The following is an 18,124-nucleotide window of genomic DNA, read 5'->3' as shown; positions in this document are numbered from 1 at the left end:
GCTGCTCTGCCATAAACCTGAATACAGCCATCGTCCAGAAATCATCTGCCGACTCTCTGACTGTGAGAACTTTGACACTTTGCAGTCACACTGGCTTAGACGCCGCTGACAAACCTCGCCGCAAGTAGAACCCACAGCAGGCATAGGAAGTGAAAAAGAAACACATGGTCCTCATGAATAATAATGACTTATGAGGTCATAAAATACACTAATGCAACAAAATAGATCAGAGCAATAAACAAATAACTAATTAAACATATGTGTTATCTAATAGGAGGAGAAAGTCATTTGCTGAAGAAAGGTTTATTCACTTTTACACACCTTGGTCATGATATGGAAATGATTCTATTGTTGTCTGTTGTTGTTTATTTTATAATTCTATGAGATATTAGAAATGGCACCTGCAATGGCAGATGGAAGTGAGGCCATGGCGGAGACCGCGGCCGTCCTCAGCTCCACTCACACACAGAAACAACGGGGAAACCCTTACAGCAGTATGGAGGACTGAGCACAACTGTATTAAACACGCTATCATACAAACATCCAATTAATAAAAAGTCATAATCACCACAAAGAATACATAAACGTATATGTTTAAACCCCCTTTTCTGTCTGTTGTCGGCTCACGTGTGCGCGCTCTGTGCTGCCACCTAGCGTCAGTGTCTAGGTCCGTCTGTGCCTTTAGGAGAGAGATGCTGAAGAAAAGTGTTGGATTTTTGTGCTATTGCTTCCCAAATGTAATCGAGATTACCAGCAGACACTCAAACTGTCTTCCTCCGTACTTTTCAGTTTTGGAATATGTGTTGTGAATTTTTTTTTATTAATAAAACCACACTATGTTATTTGGTGACATTTTGATGTTTGTCACAATGTTTTGTCTTCATAATCACAGGACACAAACTGCACATCAAAATATTGATGTAAATTAGTTTGTTTGTTCAGAAGTCTAAAGAAGAAGTTAGTGAAAAACATTAGTGGGAAATTGTGAGCGCAGAATGCTGGTGAGGCGCTGAGCAACAGAGTGGTGTGTGTGTGTGGTTAAACAAGAGCCCCACTGCAATATTGGTATAATATTTATTAGTATGAATTTTTATTATTGATGAGGATTTTCAGGTAATGGTCATTTGTGTGGACAGTGTATACATAGGTTAAGCATACATTCAATATGCTGAAGTAATAATAATAAACAAAGGAGAGCAAGTGAGCCTAAATTATAAAGGAAACACATTCTGGCTTAACAATGATAAAACAATAACAGATTCTGGCTTAACACCAGCATGTACAGAGAACAATTAAATGAAATATGAATATGAAAATGCACGAGATGAAATAGAAAAAACAATTACGAACTGAAAATATATATGAAGATGGAACTGGGAGCATTGAAACGTCATCATGATGTGAACAGCATCATCAATATAATCATCTCTGGCAATAAACTCTACAATAAACTCTACAGCCCAACACACAGAATAAATCCTGTCATGTGTGTCACGTATACATCCATAATCTATGAAATACTAAGTACAAGAAGGGAGGCGTCAGTGAAATGCAGCTCGCCAATTGGAAAGTCCATGACAGGTTCAAAGATCACCACACTGCAAATGTCATCGCCACCTGCTGGTAAATTCTTGGACAAGATAGAGGTGAAAGGAAGAGAGAGAGAGAGAGAGAGAGGGGGAGAGAGAGAGAGAGAAGAGAGAGAGAGAAAGAGAGAGAGAGAGTGCAGAGTCACTGACAAAGTCATTATAACCAAACCAAAATGGAAACTGAGTTGATGGGAACAAAGCCTGAAAAATGTTAAGTTTGACTTCAATAATCAACTCTGATATGGTTTGCAGAAAAAATGTTTGATTATTGTCGGTGACTTGAATGTGAACATTATTGTATTGTGTTGCATTATTGTATTACCGCTCCTCCATGATCATAATAATCTACAACAGAAGGGGGAAATAATTTAGTACACTACATGAATATGACTGTATGAATAACACTGTGATGTTGTGTGACGTGTGTATTACCAGTGATGTCGGCTTTTGATCTACAAGAATACAAAGTTTGTCACAAAGGGCGAATCTTCGTTAAACAACAACTAATCAGAATACAGTGAAGGTAAATACTAGCTGATATCCTGAGTAATCCAGGAAAGTGCAGGAGATCTTTTTCTCAACACATTCCCTAGTGCCCTCGAGCAAGGCACTTTGATCCATATAACATCATAATGACAACAAATGATAAAATGATAATGGATCAGAATCTCTCACCTTGCACAGTGATGGCTGATCACTGGAGGAGGAATTAGGACTGAACTAAACTGAGATTAACCCTAAAGGAAATGGGACTTGACAATAGATGTCACTTTTCTCATGAATTACTGCATCTCCCTCATATGTGTGTCTCCAGTATGTGCCGCTACTGCAGACACTGTAACTAACAAACTACAACAAATGACAAAATGATACTAGATCAGCTCTCTCACCTTGCAGGGTGATGGAGGAGATGTCTCTCCATGGAGAAGTTACAGAGCCTTGTTGTACAGTATAATAACACTTCATATCAACTACAGCAGGTGAACTCTGCTGTGATCTCTGCAGCAGCTCAGTCCCTGTAAAACTCTGCTGACAAGACGGTGCTCTCCATATGTGTCTCGTCCTCGCTGTGTAGAGATAACACTGAACGTTAGGAGCAGATGATGGAGTCTGACAGCTCAACGTGACCGAGTCGCTCTCTGTGATGACTCTGGGACTTACTGTCAGTCCAGGAGCAGGAAGAGGAGGAACGCCTGGGAAATTTAACCATTTGTGTTTTAGAGAACAATGGTTTGAGTATGACGATAGATGGACTAATGAAACACTGAAGCAGAATATATTTATCTATTTATTCACTAAATGTCACTTGTGTATTCAAACCTCCACACTGAAGGCCACTGGGTTCACTGATGCAGGTGCTGTATGTCAGATACACTGGGGTAGCAGGTCACTTGCGTTGTATCATGATGGAGGATTTGTGACTGTGTGGAGATGGAGATCTTCTGTTGTCAGTGTAAAAACAGCTCACATCAACTTCAGCAGGTGGACTTTTATTTGCGATAACAGCAGCTGAGTCCCAGGCTGTGTCTGCTTACAGGAGGGGTCAGGGAAAGGTGCAGGCGTCCCATCAATGTAGAAATAACAGCGTTCCACAGAAACAAGTGGAGGCTCACAGGTCAGAGTAACGTGGTCTGTTTCTCTGATGATGGTGGAGGACACTGCCAGATTAGGTGCATCTAGAGCTGCAGGTTTAGAGGTAAACATGTATTAACGTCAGGCTGTATTGCTGCATAGTCATACACAATATGGTAACAGTACACCTTTCATGAGCAGGCTGTAAAAAAACAGGGACTGACCTTGTGTTTTCATTTCTGCACCTGTTTTTGAAAAAAACAACACAATTCAGGAACATATTCAACAACCTACTTTATTATTTCTACTTTGGCTTTAACTGCAATTTAAAAATGAAATTTTGTACTGCACACTGTAATAAGACAGTAAACAGTAGACCGGGTTGATGTTATGTAAGGTAAATAGAATTTTGTTACATTTTTAAGTTGAAAATGTCATTTGACAGTACATGATAGACCCGAAAGACAAAGAATAGAGTACAAGTTTTTACTCACAGATGAAGATGATTAACACCAGCCGCCCAGTCAGAAATCCGACCCTGGCCATTGTCCACAACTCGTCCACTGAGACTGTCTCACTTAACTGACACACTGCCACAAATACCATTTGCAGAAGTTGCTCAGGAAGTTTCAACCCAGATAGACCCTATATAAACATCGAACAAAAAGTTCAGAAATTTGTGTAGATTATTGTGTAGATTATTTCTCTGTTGTAACAATGCTTCTTGGCAATACATTTTATACCGTTGGAAAGCCTGTTTAGTTCCCTTTTAAATGGTGCCCCATTTGTAAGGAACATGCATTTGTGGGATGAGCAGCACAGCTGAGTATGTGGGTTGCTCTCTGAAAAAATTGCCAAATCTTCTCTGCCAATGCCAAACAGTTTATTCTGCTGTTGCTATTGACTCTTGTTTGGTGTTGTTTGGTGGATTGGATGATTGAAGTCTATCAGTAACAAGGAAGAAACAAGACATGTTGGCAATTTTACAATTTATTCATTTAACAAACAGTCAGGAGCATAAGTAGGGTGTGGAAGAACCATACACAGCCACAACAGCCTGGCACCTCATCCTCATGCTGGTCACCAGCCTGGTCACACACTGCTGATATCGAGACGGTGAGGTGACGTCATTGAGCACAGGTGGTTTGAATTGACATGATTGCGCCTGATGTTAACGCACCTAGCCTGATTTGACCGGAGCGGGCTCATTTAAAACAGGACACCGGGACGGAGAGGCCAGGAAGGAAAGCAGCCGAAGCGGGATTACACATTTGTTAGAGTCCGTTTCGTGGTTGTTTCACTAGGTTTTCGGTCATGCCTCCCAAAAAGACAGCAGCGGTCGCCGTCGATTCGCCTGTGTCATCGTCCAGCGACACACCGCCAGAGGAAGACAAAAAGGCACCGGCGAAAAAAGCAGGTTTGTGCGCAACGCAAACTCAAGGTGTTTCCTCAATTGACTTTAAACTCTATGTCTCCAAAATGTGTTTATCTGCTTCATTCAGCTGTTTCGGCGGCGCGTAAAGTGGCAACTCATCCCACCACGGCCATTATGGTGAATGAAGCGCTCACAGAGCTGGATTCAAAGAAGGGGGTCTCGTCACAAGCGATACAGAGCTACATAAAGCAGAAATACCCCTCTGTGGACCTGCTGAGGCTGAAGACCTTGGCGCGTAGAACTCTGATAAAAGGGCTGGAGAGCGGCGTGTTGGTGAGGCCGGCGAACTCATCTGTCACCACCACGGGCGCACACGGGAGGTTTCGGGTAAGATGAAGAGTCTTGTCTTGTTTTGATGATGCTGGGTTAACGTGGTGATTAACGGGCTTTCGTGGTTTCCTGCAAGCTCGCACCCAACAAGAAACCCAAAGAAGCAAAGGCCAAAACTGAGAACACGGATCCTAACGCGCAAAAACCTTCCAAGGCAGCTAAGAGTGCAGCCAAGGCCAAAAAAGCAGGTAAATGTTTTCGAACAAACGATTGACTTTTTTTTTTTAATTATATGTATTCCATTTACGTATTTACAAATTTACCTCTTCAAAGATGCCAGTAAGACAAAGGAGACGAGCGACAGTGCAGAGGTGAGTGCAGCTTTATTCTGCACACTGACCTATTAATTGGGAAGCGTAAACTGACAACTGTTGACTTGTTTTAGGAATCCAAGCCTCCCAAAAAGGCGAAGACAGCCAAAGGGGCTGCTGCACCAAAGGTGGCACCGGCAAAGAAGCCAAAGGCTAAAAAGGCAGCAAAAGCTGATGCTGATGAGGGAGCCCCCGACTCCATTGAGGCAAAGGAAGAAAAGGTCGAGGAGGTCAAAGCTCCGAGAAAACGAGGGAAGAAGGCCGCCCCTTGAGTTATCTGTGTTTTAATACTTTTTCAATGCTTTTTTTTGTATTACAATAAAATATTAACTTTTAGATACTTCGTTTTGTAGTTTGAATTGAAAAAGTGTTGGTGGGACCACGGTATGTGTGTAAGAAGTGTCCCCCAGGAGGCCAAATCAAAGTTAGGAGTGAATGTAAAATACCTGGACATAGAAGCAGTGTTGTATAAACCATACGTGCCCTTGCTGGAGGAGTGTTAGATTCTTGCAGCCCCTAGACAGCTGTCAATGAACAGCAATGTTACCATGGTCTGAGATCCCCAGAAGGGTGAACACAAAGTCCTGGTGTATTCTCATGGATTGCTTTCAAGATTGTGCTCATGGATATTTAACATTTTGGGTCCAGGTTTCAGCTAAAATACACACTTGGATTATGGTGGCTGTGTCTTTAATGTCGGACATGAACTCAATGCCAGTGTTGGTATCCAATGCTCATTAACCAACTTCTAAACTAAATTGGCCTTGATCAATAAAACCTCAGTTTTATTAGCAAATCAGTGTCATTCTGTCAAACATGAGGCATATTGCACATTTACAATGCAGGTTAGTTTCATTTCAGTCATTTGTATGGACTCAATGAGTGACACAGGTTACACTTTCAATCTCACATTTTAAAACGGCAACTTTATTTGTCTTTAGAATATAAAAAAAAAAACTAAAGTTACTATTTCATTGTCACTAATAGAAACAGTACGGAAGCACTGAGTCTTTGAGCATTGTGAACGCTCTTCAAGTATGTTCATTCAGTTGATCCTTATTATTCTGCAGTACAAAAGCCATCAGGATAATGGGAGCCAACTGGCCCAGAGGGAAGGCTGGCACCTCCAAACCAGATGTTCTTGATATTGATATCCTGGTTGTGGCAGAACCAGTGTTACTGACTTCACACATCCAAAAGAAACAAGCACAGAACCTGCAACTCTTTGATCCACTGACAAGTTTGATTCCAGAGCAATGTAGCTGATGTGCAGGCACCCCATTCTTCAGTGTATAGTGAGCAGGAAGAGGAAGAGTTGTTCAAATAAGCTGACATTTGAAAAGATTGAGCAAAGAAAGAAAGTGTAGATGTAGATGGAAAAAAACCAGAGTGGCATAGTAGCAAAGGAGGATCTTATGAAAAGAGAGAAAACCAGAATAACTCAAATCAGCAAAACACTTGGCTCAATACAATTAAAACCTCAGTACAGAAAATTCACCAACTGACTGCGGTGACAATAAAACAATACCACTTAAATCTAAAATAATAAAACTGAATTACAATTTCTTCTGTGGGGAAACAATGCAAGTCCTCCACATGTAAACAAATTCACTCAGAAGAGAGAAATCAAGTGTGCAGTTCTCTCAAACCCTCCTTCCACTATGCACCCTGCACCCGTATGTGCTCGTGCCACAAATGCGCCGCGATAGCACGTCAACACCACATGTCCCGACCTCCTCTCTGCTTCCCTCTGCAGTGCTGTTCTCAAAATGCATTTCAGAAAGCTGTAAAGTGACGAACCTCTGAGGCGATCCTCCTGAACGTTTGAGAAGACACTGAAGGGGAAGGAAAAAGGTTGGACGGTTGAGATTCAACTCCCTGCGTGGGTCAATGTCCTGCCTTTACACATCAGCCTCAAACTCTTGGTACCTTCATGAATTAACTAAGCTCCTCCAAACCTGTCATCTCCGGTGCAAAAGGAAGTGATCCAGGTACTCTGAAATCGCCTCCCAGTGCCTCCAGAGGAAGGCGAGGAGGATGATGAGGAGCAGCGTAGAAAGTGTGCGGCTGCGTGTCTTCATCAAGGGGACTACACAGTTGGCCACCGTGGACACAAATACCAGAAGTACTGCCATGACGGCTAGCAGCACATTGATGAGTTTGCCAAGAAGTGTTCGTGCCGTGGCGTTCTCCAAGCCCTCCAGCTGCACCACCTGCTGCTGTTGCTGCTGCAGCTCCATCTTAGAGATGCGCGTCTGACACGCTTCCAACGCCTCCTACAGGTTAGAGAAAGAACACAGGCCATGAGTGGGCTGACTGCGAATCAGAAGCAGCAAATGGAGTTGCACACAGATGAGGATTGGGTTCATTTCAGCTGAGCGTACCTGAATGTCTCTTGCCCTTTCATACGACTGGTAAGCAATCTTCTCCTCCATGCTGGCTAACTCCTGTTTCAAGTTCAGAATTTCATTTTGGTGTAGTTCTGTCAGGTCATTGAGTTGCTCTTCTAAACGTTCACACCTGCAAAACAGTAATATGACAGTAAATCACACAGAAAACATTATTCAGTCTCTATTCTGTGATACTTTAGAGGCCTACTCGACCTGTATCGCTCCTCTTGCAGGGCCTCCATGATCATTCTGTAGTCACTCTGATAGTGGGCTTTTAAGCTTTCAAACGACTCCTCAAGTCGACCTTGGTTGTCCCGGAGCTCCTGGATCTCATGTAGTAAAGCATCAAAGCCTGAACCCTGTGGGTAATCAAGAGTATTGCCCTTGGAACTAGGGGGGCCTCCAGGGGCCCCGGTGGTGCTGTTGGCCCCCGCAGAGCCAGAAGTAGCACTAGAACAGTCATCCTCGCTGCCGTACTTGGGGCTGGACTGCAAATGTCCCGCCCCGAGGGTTCTCGTCGCCGCCGGGCCGACACCCTCGTCACCCTGTGTTTCGTCTAAAGAGTCTTTCAGACCTGCGATGTTGTCGGCGCTGCCAAATTTGTTGCGGATCAGAGAGGCGATCTCCCTCGGCTTGGACACCACGGCGCCGGCTGCAGAGTGAGTGGCCTGAGAGAAGCTGGAGAGGCCACCTGTTACCTGGAGAGGGCAGAAACAAGTCAATACTCAGCTATGCACTTATGGAATATGGGGGCTAAGATGAGATGGCTATGGCATGTTCACACCCACGATAGGGACAAAGTGGTTTGCTGCTATTAGAGGAGTGTGTGTGTGTGTGTGTGTGTGTGTGTGTGTGTGTGTGTGTGTGTGTGTGTGTGATATAAGTAAACTGACCATTTAACTGAGGCATTCTGCTTCTGGAACAAGCAACTATAGCAGTATAAACATAATATAAGCGCCATTTGCTTTCTTTACCCCTTTACATTGACTATATCAGCTGTGTTTGGATGGTATAGCTTTTTTACAGCCTTTGTACTGAATAAAACATGTTGGCAAGTAGCTTTTGATTTGTCTCACCAACATGGAAACACACACCTTGGCGCCAACGTCTTTCAGCCCCTGATGCATGTCTCGGAAAACATCTTTTGGCTGGCGAGGGATACCGTTGTGTTCGACCTCGCGGAGCTTCCGGTGGTAGTGCTCCAGCTTCCTTTGCAGCTGCTGGATGGTCTGGGCCGACTTTTGGTTCTTCTTCTCGAACACTTGTTTGATGCGCGCACTCTGCTGTTTGTCCGCGTTGTTGGCGAGTTTCAGATACTCGGCCACGTTGTCGTCGCGCGCCGTCTGCTCTATCTTGATTTGTTCGGTCAGCTTGAGGATCTTCTGCTGTAGCTGAGCGATGGCCTGCTTGGTTCGGTGTGGGTCCGGCGTGCTGTCGACTACATCCATGCCGTATCCATCTGCGCCATAGGAGAGGGCATTGGGTGACACAGCGAGCCCTGATCCATCATAACGATCCAGCTGGTCAAAAGGAGTGAATAGAGATGAAACAGTGGAGACATGAAGGATGATGGATGATAAAACCAAATTTGGTACTTTGTCATTAAATAACTGTGTCCTCTACTACTGTTATCAAACTTGTCTGCATGTTTTAGCTTCTTCTATATGCCTCAGTTCAGGTGCTATGAGCCTACACATGATGGCCACATGGTGGTGCTGTCTGAAACTAAATTAAAAGGACACTGCCTGTCATTGAAGTTTGCTTTGAGTTACACTAATAAATTGTGTCTTTTCCCTTCTTATGACTTCCCTGATTACCTTACCATGTTTTGTATTTACAGATTCACGATTCTGTCCTGTTCCAAATAAACATGTGACACGTACTTAACTGTGCACACATTTGGCTATTTACCTGCCATTGTCCATGTGCAATAAGCAGACACCTATGAACATGTGCCGTAAGATAAACATGGCTGGAAGTTTGTGTTTGTTTAGCCCTGCAAGCCTCCTCTGACCTGAAGTATACTCAGAGACAGCAAAAGCTAAATTTAGAAAGGCTTAGAGCACATAGTGGCCGACCACTCAAAGTCGATCTGTGACCTTCCACCACTCACAGCTCATCTACTCAACCACCAGTTCATCCAAGCACATCAAACCCTTTTAATACAGTTTCCAAATTCACTTAGCGCTGGCATTCTTCCACATATACCCTGACTTTCCTCACGAGTTTGCAATCATATACTTCCATTTGAATGTGAGTGTTTCCTATCCTGATATCAAGCTTGTGTCTTTGCTGTTATGTTCTTCCTTCCTGTCCTCAACAACTCACTGGTTTACTTCTCACTCATGGTCAAGTCACAGGCCGTTCTAAACACTCACTTTGTCTGGCTCCTCAGTGGAGTGGTAACCAGAGGTCAGCAGCATGTCAGCTAGGGCCGGGCAGCTGGGTGTATCAGTAGTGGAGGAGGAGCGCGGGCGTCCGGCCTGCAGCAGGGCCTCATGAGTGCTGCGCCGGTGGATCTGGGGGCTACCTTTCTGGGGAGGATCCCCGGCGTTCCCCGCCTTACTGCGGCGGCTCTGCAGGCTGGTCCCTCGTTTCATCATTGGGGGAGCACCTCGGATCTGTTGCAGAACGCGGCTCAGAGCTGCAGGAGGAGCGGAAGCGGCAGAGTTGTCAGAATCCACAGGGAGGGCCGAGGGGAGAGGAGCCTCCCCTGCGTCTGGCCCTACATCGGTGGGCTCTGAGGGAGAGGCGCCCGTGAAGGACAGGGCGGAGTCGTGCGGGGAAACGGAGGAGCGTCGGCGCTGTGGCTGGAACAACTGCTTCAGACCATGGCCCAACGCTCCCATGTTCTCCAGGGCATTGTGGGTGATTTTGGACAAGCCGTGCTCCGACTCCGACGCCCTCCTGCAGAACTCGTGCTCCACTCGGCCTCCTGTGTCCGGCTCCTCTGGAATCTGTTCACTACTACCCTGATCCATCAGAGACCTCCAGTTTCACAGTGAGGTTCTACTTGGAGGTGTGGGGGAGTAGCTACGCCCCGTGGACACCACCCCTCTGAGAGGCTGGTGGAGAGCCGGGAAGCAGAGGGGATGGTGCTCAGTTGGGCCTTTTGAGCGTACATGCATCTGTGGCTTGCTTCAATGTCATGCTTTCTACCACCAAAGGAACATAAAAATGGATTATGACATGCAGCAATGAATGATGAACATAATAAGCAGCGTAACGTTTAACACCACGAAACATATGGCGGGGTCGCCACTGAGACACGAGCAGAGATCGTTTTATGCGGTTCATCGTCAGTTGGAACCATTCTCAATCGACAGCTTGTCTTTCAGTGACCACCCGCAAGAGCAAAAACACAAATTGCACAAAATAAACAAAAATCTAGAACAATTTCTGGAATGTTCTCAGTCGGTTAGATTACAATTTGAAGATCAGCAAAAGTCCGACGGTGCAATAACATCACCAAGTACATTTCAGAAAGTATTCATACAGTAATATGGGAATTGATAAGAAACACAATTGCGCGTGTGGATGATGAAAACAGAGAGAAACTACTGAGTGTGGAAAAAAGTGAAGGTGAAACAGAAATCGTAACTGGAAAGTAAATGTCGACATTGAATTCTCTTTGTTCCCAATGAAGGAGTTTCAATGATCCATCGCTGCGACTTCTTGCGAGGCTAAATACTGTACATCATGTCAGGGGCCCAGTGTTTGGATGTCAGGTGATAGAATATATGAAAGGCGTTTCCTTTACCACAGTGTAATATGAGAGACGGAGAGACAGAGAGAGAGGGGGAGAGGGAGAGGGAGAGACAGAGAGACAGAGAGAGTGAGGGGAGAGAGAGGGAGAGAGAGAGCACTTACCATCAGCCCAGCCTTTCCTCTCTCCTCGTCTGATTCACTACTCAGGATTTGCTAAATGAGGCGGAAAAGTTAACACAAATCAGAACAGTTTGCCGCACACAGAGGAAAAGGCTCACAGCTCTCTCTCAGACTGAGCTGCACAGGCAAAGACAAAAGCAGACAGCAACACAAACCTTTAACCCTGTAAAGAACCTGCTAGTAATGGACGTCTACTGTTCGAGACGATAGACGCTGACTATAACAAAGAATTCACGACCTAATGGACCACACCTTTGGTTAAAATCTTGAGAGCCAGTAGTCCGTCAATGCATGATGAGCCATTACAGCCTGAACAAACACAGACCTTTGGAGCAATAATAGCATAATGGCAATTGTGCAACAGCCTAGATGACTAACATTTACTTGACATCCGCTCTAGACGTTGGCTCGTGTCAGCAGGATACTTCAACATGCTTGCCAACGTGAGAAGTAGATCTCAATGTAGTAATGGCGGCAAGCGTCCGACCTGAGAAGAGGCCCGGTCTATAGGACGACAAATGCACACACCTTTAATAACGTCATGTGACTAAACGCACAGCAGCTATAAGGGGAAGTCTGTGCTGCCACTGTGTTTCTGACAACATCTGCTTGAAATGCCATTTCCAAATGACAGACACAGATCTTGTTCCTGGCCATGGATCTGTTCATTTTGTGTTCAGACTTCAAAGTTTGAGCATTGGGCAAACCCATTCTCATGCCAGCAACCTCAACTGTTTAACTGGTTCTGTTGTGTTTCTGCATGCTTGAATCCAACTCTCTCGTGCAGAGTAAAGGATGATTAACAAAACAGTGGCTGTGTTTGCTGCAGCAGAACAAAAAGCTGAAGGTTTGATTTGATTGTACAGCACGTGTTACGAAAGGAAAACGACATCTATAAATACACACTACAGTGCATTATCAATTGCAAGGTCCTTTGTATCAATGTATGACTGAACCGCAGAAATCTGCCTTAACAATGGAGCCGCCAGCCAGCCAGCCATGGTGTGTTACACCATGTGATACATCACTGAGCTGCAAAGACAATAACTTCAGCCAAATGTGTCGAGTCTGTCTACACTGCAGGGGCATTATTCAGCAGACAAATAGAAAACTGACTCCAATGGTCTGCAGAGCTGCAAAGTATCACTTATCAGGCCAGCAGCACAGTCTAGCGACAAAAACAATACATGAAACGCTCCATCACAGATTCAGTCTGACTTATTACCTGCCGCTGCTGCTGCTGTCAGATTAGCAGGGGTGAATAGAAGCACTTTGGCTGTTACATTTTAAACGCATTCTTTTTCATTTACGGCCACTACTCATCTTTGAATTATAATCATACAGCATCCCCGTTCCTCTATAAGGGCGAGGCTGAGAGGTTAACCTGTGTAAAGTGCAAACTCCAGGTTGCATTGTCTCAAACAAGTTCAACCTTTGTATCATCGTAAACGCTGCCTGCGACCTAAACACCTTGTGTGCGTGTGTGTTTGTGTGTGTGTGTGTGTGTGTGTGTGTGTGTGGTGTTGTCTAAACATATGGTACTGACAGAACAGCCATGTAAGCCGGTAGTTGTTCCTCTTGCTCGATACCTCACATCTGCTGCACACAAGCACTTAGTCTTTTTCTTATGTAGGTTTCAGTAATTAAGGACAATAACGTTGGGACGATCAATCACAAACCGAGATCTATATATGGGAACATCTGCCTGAGAAATGGATCTAATCAGGGTGCTATTTACTTGCACACAATATTTTGAAAGTCATGAAATTTGGGGGATTTCAGGGCCCCATAGGATCTCTGTGAGCAAAACCACTAAGTGTCTCTTTACAGATTTGTGCCATTTCAACTCTTTCATATCATCATCTTATTACATACTTGTATAACCTTACTTGCTGTTGAGAGCACTGTGAACTGCAAAGCTAACCCGTCCAACATTACACTTCCTTTGTAGATATCGCAGACCTCATCATAAAGCAGCTCTACAGCGGTTGACCTTTGACAGAACCATGCCAGTGGGAGGAATAAGTAGTAGCGCTCCGTGCACAAGCAGAGCTGTATCCTTCATCTGCAGCAAAACTACAGCGGAGTCTGAGGGCAAAGTGTTCTCTATGTGAAGTAGGTCAGCTAACATTGGCCTATCACACTCTGTACCGCTTTGTGTGCATGCGGCTTTCCAAGGTCTCCCCCCCGGGCTTGAGAAAGTGTCTGTGTGTGTGTGTGTCTACTGGCATTTAGGGGTTTGGCTCGAGCTCAAGAAGCAGTTCTGCATCCACAGCGTCTTCCCGGACAAACGGACCCAATTATAATATGGCGGCAGCTACTTGACACAGCACCTGGTGTCCCTGGGTCCGTGCTACAACGCAGGCTTACTTTACTTCCCAGCAGCATTCTCACATCTGCTCGCTTTTGCTTTCAGGAAGAGTCTACCTACAGATAAGCATACCTTCACTTGTAGTCATTAGGAGATGATTTGAGGAGCCATTGTCACAGGAAAAGGTTTAATAATCCAAAGGAGTTTTCAACAGCTCTTGGTAATTCCTCCAAATGATTATCTGGTGGATTACTTCTTTCACTTCAGTCAGCTGGTTCCATTGATATTTAGAAATATAACGTGCTGCAAAGACAAAACAGTGAGTGTGAGTAACGATGATGTCATACCATGCTGGAGAAACCGCTGCACAAGTTATCAGCTACATAGAAAAACAATATTCATTTCCATCAGTTGGGGTGGGGTTTGATCAAAACATGTTCTCATTGTGTGTTTTCTTAAAATGACATCATGTCCTACTTTCAAATGAATCAAAGCACAGGCTCTGGTGTTCCCTGTAATAAAGTCTATGACAGTGTTTAGCACTCGGGGTTAATAACAGTCCTTAGAGTGATGGCTCCACCCAGGTAAAGGTATTTTATTCACCAGTTTTACCATTAAACTGCGAGATAAAAACACAGTTCAACCACGGGCCTTAGAGGCGTTTTACCTTAATTATTACACAATGTTAATTAAGGGCACGAAATGACGACTTGGGAATAACTGCAGGGCATGAAACACTTCTTATTTAATCAAATGCTTGCTTAGTTACCTTAGATCTACAGTCAAGATAAAGACAATTGACGGTAAACACTGCCATTCTGTGTCTAAATGGAGATGATGACAGAAGCAGCACAGGTGTAAGTGCTGCTCATGGCCCTGTTCCATGTAGGTGTGACGGTGAGGCATGCCAGGGAGTCAGCATGGATCAATACCGAGACCCTGACACTGGCACACCTAAATGGAACGCGGCCAGTATTAATGTTATGACTTGGTTGATTGAAAAGTCATATTTGTCTGACGCGGGAGCTGTTTATAACCGCATAAATACGCCAGCTCACAACATCTACAGTCAAGACATTGGAAACCTCTGACGATCTGACGACATTAATCATCTTGTAACAGTAACGTTAGCTCGCTTGCTAATTTGCCAGAATAGAATTATGTTAAATCGACCCGTTAACAAGTCGCGATGCCTTCACTGCCATGATAACCTTGTAGTAATGGTCACAGCAGTTGTCGGTAATCGGCAAGATTGAGAAGAATGTGTACATAAACAGTGTTACAATTCGGAATAAGTTAGCAATACTGCAAATAGCCTGAGCCCAAAGGTTTAACGTAAGGGATAAGAAGAGGATGGATTTAGCAGCTCGGAGCTAGCTAGTGTCCACAGCCCTGACCTTTATCATGTTTGAACGAGAGATTTATCACAGGATAACGCCGATATATCACATCGTTTTATCCCATGGTGCTGCTGACCGTTGCGTTAGATAAGAGGTGACTACATGGCCCAGTTTTGATGGCTCGTCAGGAGCTGTTAGCAGTCCGAGCTAACGTGGAGTGCAAGGGGGGTGTTTACTTTACTTTACGGCGCACACCGGCCATGCAGCGAATGGAGCGAGCGATCTTAGAGTCGATAACAGAGTCCAGAGGTTTGCATGAGTGTGTGGGACTCAAGATTAGAAATTAACAAACTGCTAAAGCTGACAAAGTTATAAATAACAAACCACATGAGTTCATTCATATCTTTTAAAGTGATTCAAACTTTAAACAAATACCGAAACACACGCCTTTATTGATCCATATGGAAAGGAAACAGTATTACATTGCATTTGCTTTGGTGTCATTCAGAAACTGTGACCCAGAAGTCAAACATAAGGTTCTGGTTAATCTGGTAAGGTGCATGGAAATCAACTAATGGGTCCTAATGGCTTCTGATCAATGGTTTTGATCAGTGTTGAACAAGACTTTCTTAAACAATCCAGGTCTCAGTACTACTACGTACTAAGTGTTGTGGAACAATTATTTTAAAGCATTGCAAGCTGCAGTTTACTACTTGTGTATTATATTCTGTTATATTGTTATTTACTATCTGACCACCAAATTGACATTCTAATAATCTTTAGACCTCTAAGAGATAAACAAGCTACATTCTATACAGCCCTTGAATCTAACGCAATAGGCTCTCAAATCTGAGTTAATAAATTACTTTTTTGTTTATTTTAGGATTGCATCTTTAGTCAAATAGTTCACACTTTGTAATGCTAAGATTGTATGATTAAGAATACCTCTTATTTACAACTTTGTGTATGATCTAGAACAAAGTACATTTCTTTATATCTAATTCGTATTATGCTTGTATATATTATTGTATAAATAGATACAACTCGAAATATAGAAGCTAGGAGGATAACAATCAAACATATATATACATACTTTTAAATAAGGAATGTTAATAATGTTATTTTGTTATGATCACCTGCCATCACACACATAAATGAGCAAATGTGTCACATATGTTGCTTTTGAGGAAGACGGTTTATGTATAAAACTTGAAATGTTTAATCAAATAAATCAGTTAACACCTTGTAGGTGTGTACTTGTACCTAATCTTACAATTCGTTATAGAGTTGTTTATTAACGAGGTCAAAGTCTAACGCATCTGAACGCTTCCAATGAATACAATATAATAAAATCAGCAAACGCCGGGCTAACGTGGCTAATATGACACGTAGAGGGCCTGGTGGGAATTAAGCTGGGTGTTGCCTCTGAAGTTACACCTTCACACATTTAGTCACGTAACATTAGAAATAATTCTCCGGTCTTAATCGCTTAAACGTAAATACAGCTAACATCGCCCGGCCCGGCTGTCCTGGGAGGCAAAACAGGCGCTTACTCGCCTCCTGGCCACACAGCCTGTCAGTTAGCTGGCTGGCTAGTGTGCTAACTGAAACACACATACACACACACGCACACGCACACATACACGCACTCACACACACATACATACACACCGCTCCAGCTCCAGCTCCAGCTTCAGCCATGGTGAGATACGCGCACCCCGGGCTCACCGCCACACAGCAGCGGCGGGGCAACAAACTAACAAACCGGAACCACCCACGAGCCTCGCACAGCGCGGATAACAGTGCACGGAAACGCATTTCATTCATTTACTAATCGGTAGAAAGTGTATTTTATCAGAATTGAACTTACATGGGTGCTGAGAGGATTGTGTTGATGACCGTTCATTTCTCCCGATGGTGGAACACTCCCACTATGACGACAAATAGCGTGCGCTAACGTCACCAGATGAGTGCCAGACACTGAACGCAACATGCCTCGTATGATCCATGCCGGTGACTCATGTCGTTAGAATGATTTACAACCTTTCAGATTGCAACCCGCCATTAAACAAAAAGAGGAATAAGAGTGTAATCAATCTGTTGCCGCTTAATTTATGATACCAGCACAAATAAATCAAGCAAATAGAACGGCCATGTAATAACTCTGATCTCTGACAATGTTATTTTCAGTTTGTGATGGTCATTTTTAGGGTTGTTGTTATTTATGGTTCGGCATTGGATTGCATCAGATTCAAAGAGTGATCTAATATTACTCTCTGATACAGTCTCAACTAACACGGGGCATTATAAATTTCACAAAGATCAGATTTATTGCAAGGTTTTTCATATTGACCTGCATCAAGTTGCACAAGTGTAACTAACCTTACAGTTACAGAGATGTTTCTAATATTCATTTATGTATATACAGTATAAATGTGTGGATGGATCATGTATTAGAACAATTAAAATATAATGCAGCCTAATAAAAAAACAGATCCAAATCAACAAAACAGGTGAAGTGATAGTTGTTGAGATGGAGTGTGTATGGATACACGTGATGTGATTTTGGCTGCTAGATTACAAGTTTAGTGTTGTGAATAGCTTGAGGTTGACGTGCAGGAAGCAGTGGGTGTTTATTAGGTATATGGAGGGATATGGAGGAGGTGCTGGAAATGATGGCTGCTGGGGAAGCTGAGATACCCAGTCATGCTCAGTGGGCACAGGTGAGGTTACCAAAGAACCAGTGGAGACTGCAGCATCTGACGAAAATGAGGTAATACTGGGGGTGGACTTGAGCAGTGCTTTTATTAGAAGACTGTGTTGATGATACAGATTTTGAAAACATTGGATGCTGAGGGAGCTGTGTTGAGCTGTGGATACTGTGGTGTTAACATTAATGTCAGGTGCTTGGTGGTTTTCATTGTTGGGGCCTATGTCCTCTATGTGGCTTTTGTCTTC

At 43.8% G+C, this 18,124-nt stretch overlaps 2 protein-coding genes across 7 annotated transcripts; one reads left to right on the top strand and one right to left on the bottom strand.

The window, feature by feature from the left end:
• The first annotated feature begins 4,283 nt into the window (after positions 1-4,283).
• On the top strand, positions 4,284-5,751 carry h1m (linker histone H1M). Its single transcript, XM_076156826.1, has 5 exons — positions 4,284-4,578; positions 4,664-4,923; positions 5,003-5,114; positions 5,200-5,237; positions 5,312-5,751. The coding sequence occupies exons 1-5, from the start codon at positions 4,476-4,478 to the stop codon at positions 5,507-5,509; spliced, it is 711 nt and encodes a 236-aa protein (XP_076012941.1). The 5' UTR covers positions 4,284-4,475; the 3' UTR covers positions 5,510-5,751.
• A 766-nt stretch (positions 5,752-6,517) lies between these two features.
• tmcc1b (transmembrane and coiled-coil domain family 1b) lies at positions 6,518-17,115 on the bottom strand. 6 transcript variants are annotated; one of them, XM_076156669.1, is made up of 8 exons: positions 17,037-17,115; positions 13,959-14,129; positions 11,498-11,548; positions 10,006-10,782; positions 8,704-9,147; positions 7,841-8,325; positions 7,622-7,757; positions 6,518-7,513 (listed from the first exon to the last, which is right to left on the bottom strand). In XM_076156669.1, the coding sequence occupies exons 4-8, from the start codon at positions 10,606-10,608 to the stop codon at positions 7,199-7,201; spliced, it is 1,983 nt and encodes a 660-aa protein (XP_076012784.1). In that variant the 5' UTR covers positions 10,609-10,782; positions 11,498-11,548; positions 13,959-14,129; positions 17,037-17,115; the 3' UTR covers positions 6,518-7,198. The 6 variants fall into 6 exon arrangements, with proteins under 6 accessions (XP_076012784.1, XP_076012790.1, XP_076012786.1 ...); XM_076156675.1 differs by having other exon boundaries at positions 8,722-9,147; XM_076156671.1 differs by having other exon boundaries at positions 10,006-10,778.
• Positions 17,116-18,124: the final 1,009 nt, after the last annotated feature.

The sequence above is a fragment of the Genypterus blacodes genome, unplaced genomic scaffold, assembly GCF_046128005.1.
Source record: "Genypterus blacodes isolate CSIRO-AG114 ecotype Tasmania unplaced genomic scaffold, CSIRO-AGI_Gbla_v1 ptg000070l_1, whole genome shotgun sequence".
NCBI classification, from domain to species: domain Eukaryota; kingdom Metazoa; phylum Chordata; class Actinopteri; order Ophidiiformes; family Ophidiidae; genus Genypterus; species Genypterus blacodes.
This window is presented reverse-complemented; position numbering and strand designations above follow the sequence as displayed.

Excerpts from the sequence above, each read along its gene's own strand:
- h1m (XM_076156826.1), top strand. The coding sequence starts at position 4,476 with ATGCCTCCCAAAAAGACAGCAGCGGTCGCCGTCGATTCGCCTGTGTCA. Across the intron at positions 5,115-5,199 it reads AGCCAAGGCCAAAAAAGCAG|ATGCCAGTAAGACAAAGGAG; the intron begins GTAAATGTTTTC and ends ACCTCTTCAAAG. Across the intron at positions 5,238-5,311 it reads AGACGAGCGACAGTGCAGAG|GAATCCAAGCCTCCCAAAAA; the intron begins GTGAGTGCAGCT and ends GACTTGTTTTAG.
- tmcc1b (XM_076156669.1), bottom strand. The coding sequence starts at position 10,608 with ATGGATCAGGGTAGTAGTGAACAGATTCCAGAGGAGCCGGACACAGGA. Across the intron at positions 9,148-10,005 it reads CCACTGAGGAGCCAGACAAA|CTGGATCGTTATGATGGATC; the intron begins GTGAGTGTTTAG and ends CCTTTTGACCAG. Across the intron at positions 7,758-7,840 it reads CTGCAAGAGGAGCGATACAG|GTGTGAACGTTTAGAAGAGC; the intron begins GTCGAGTAGGCC and ends ACTGTTTTGCAG.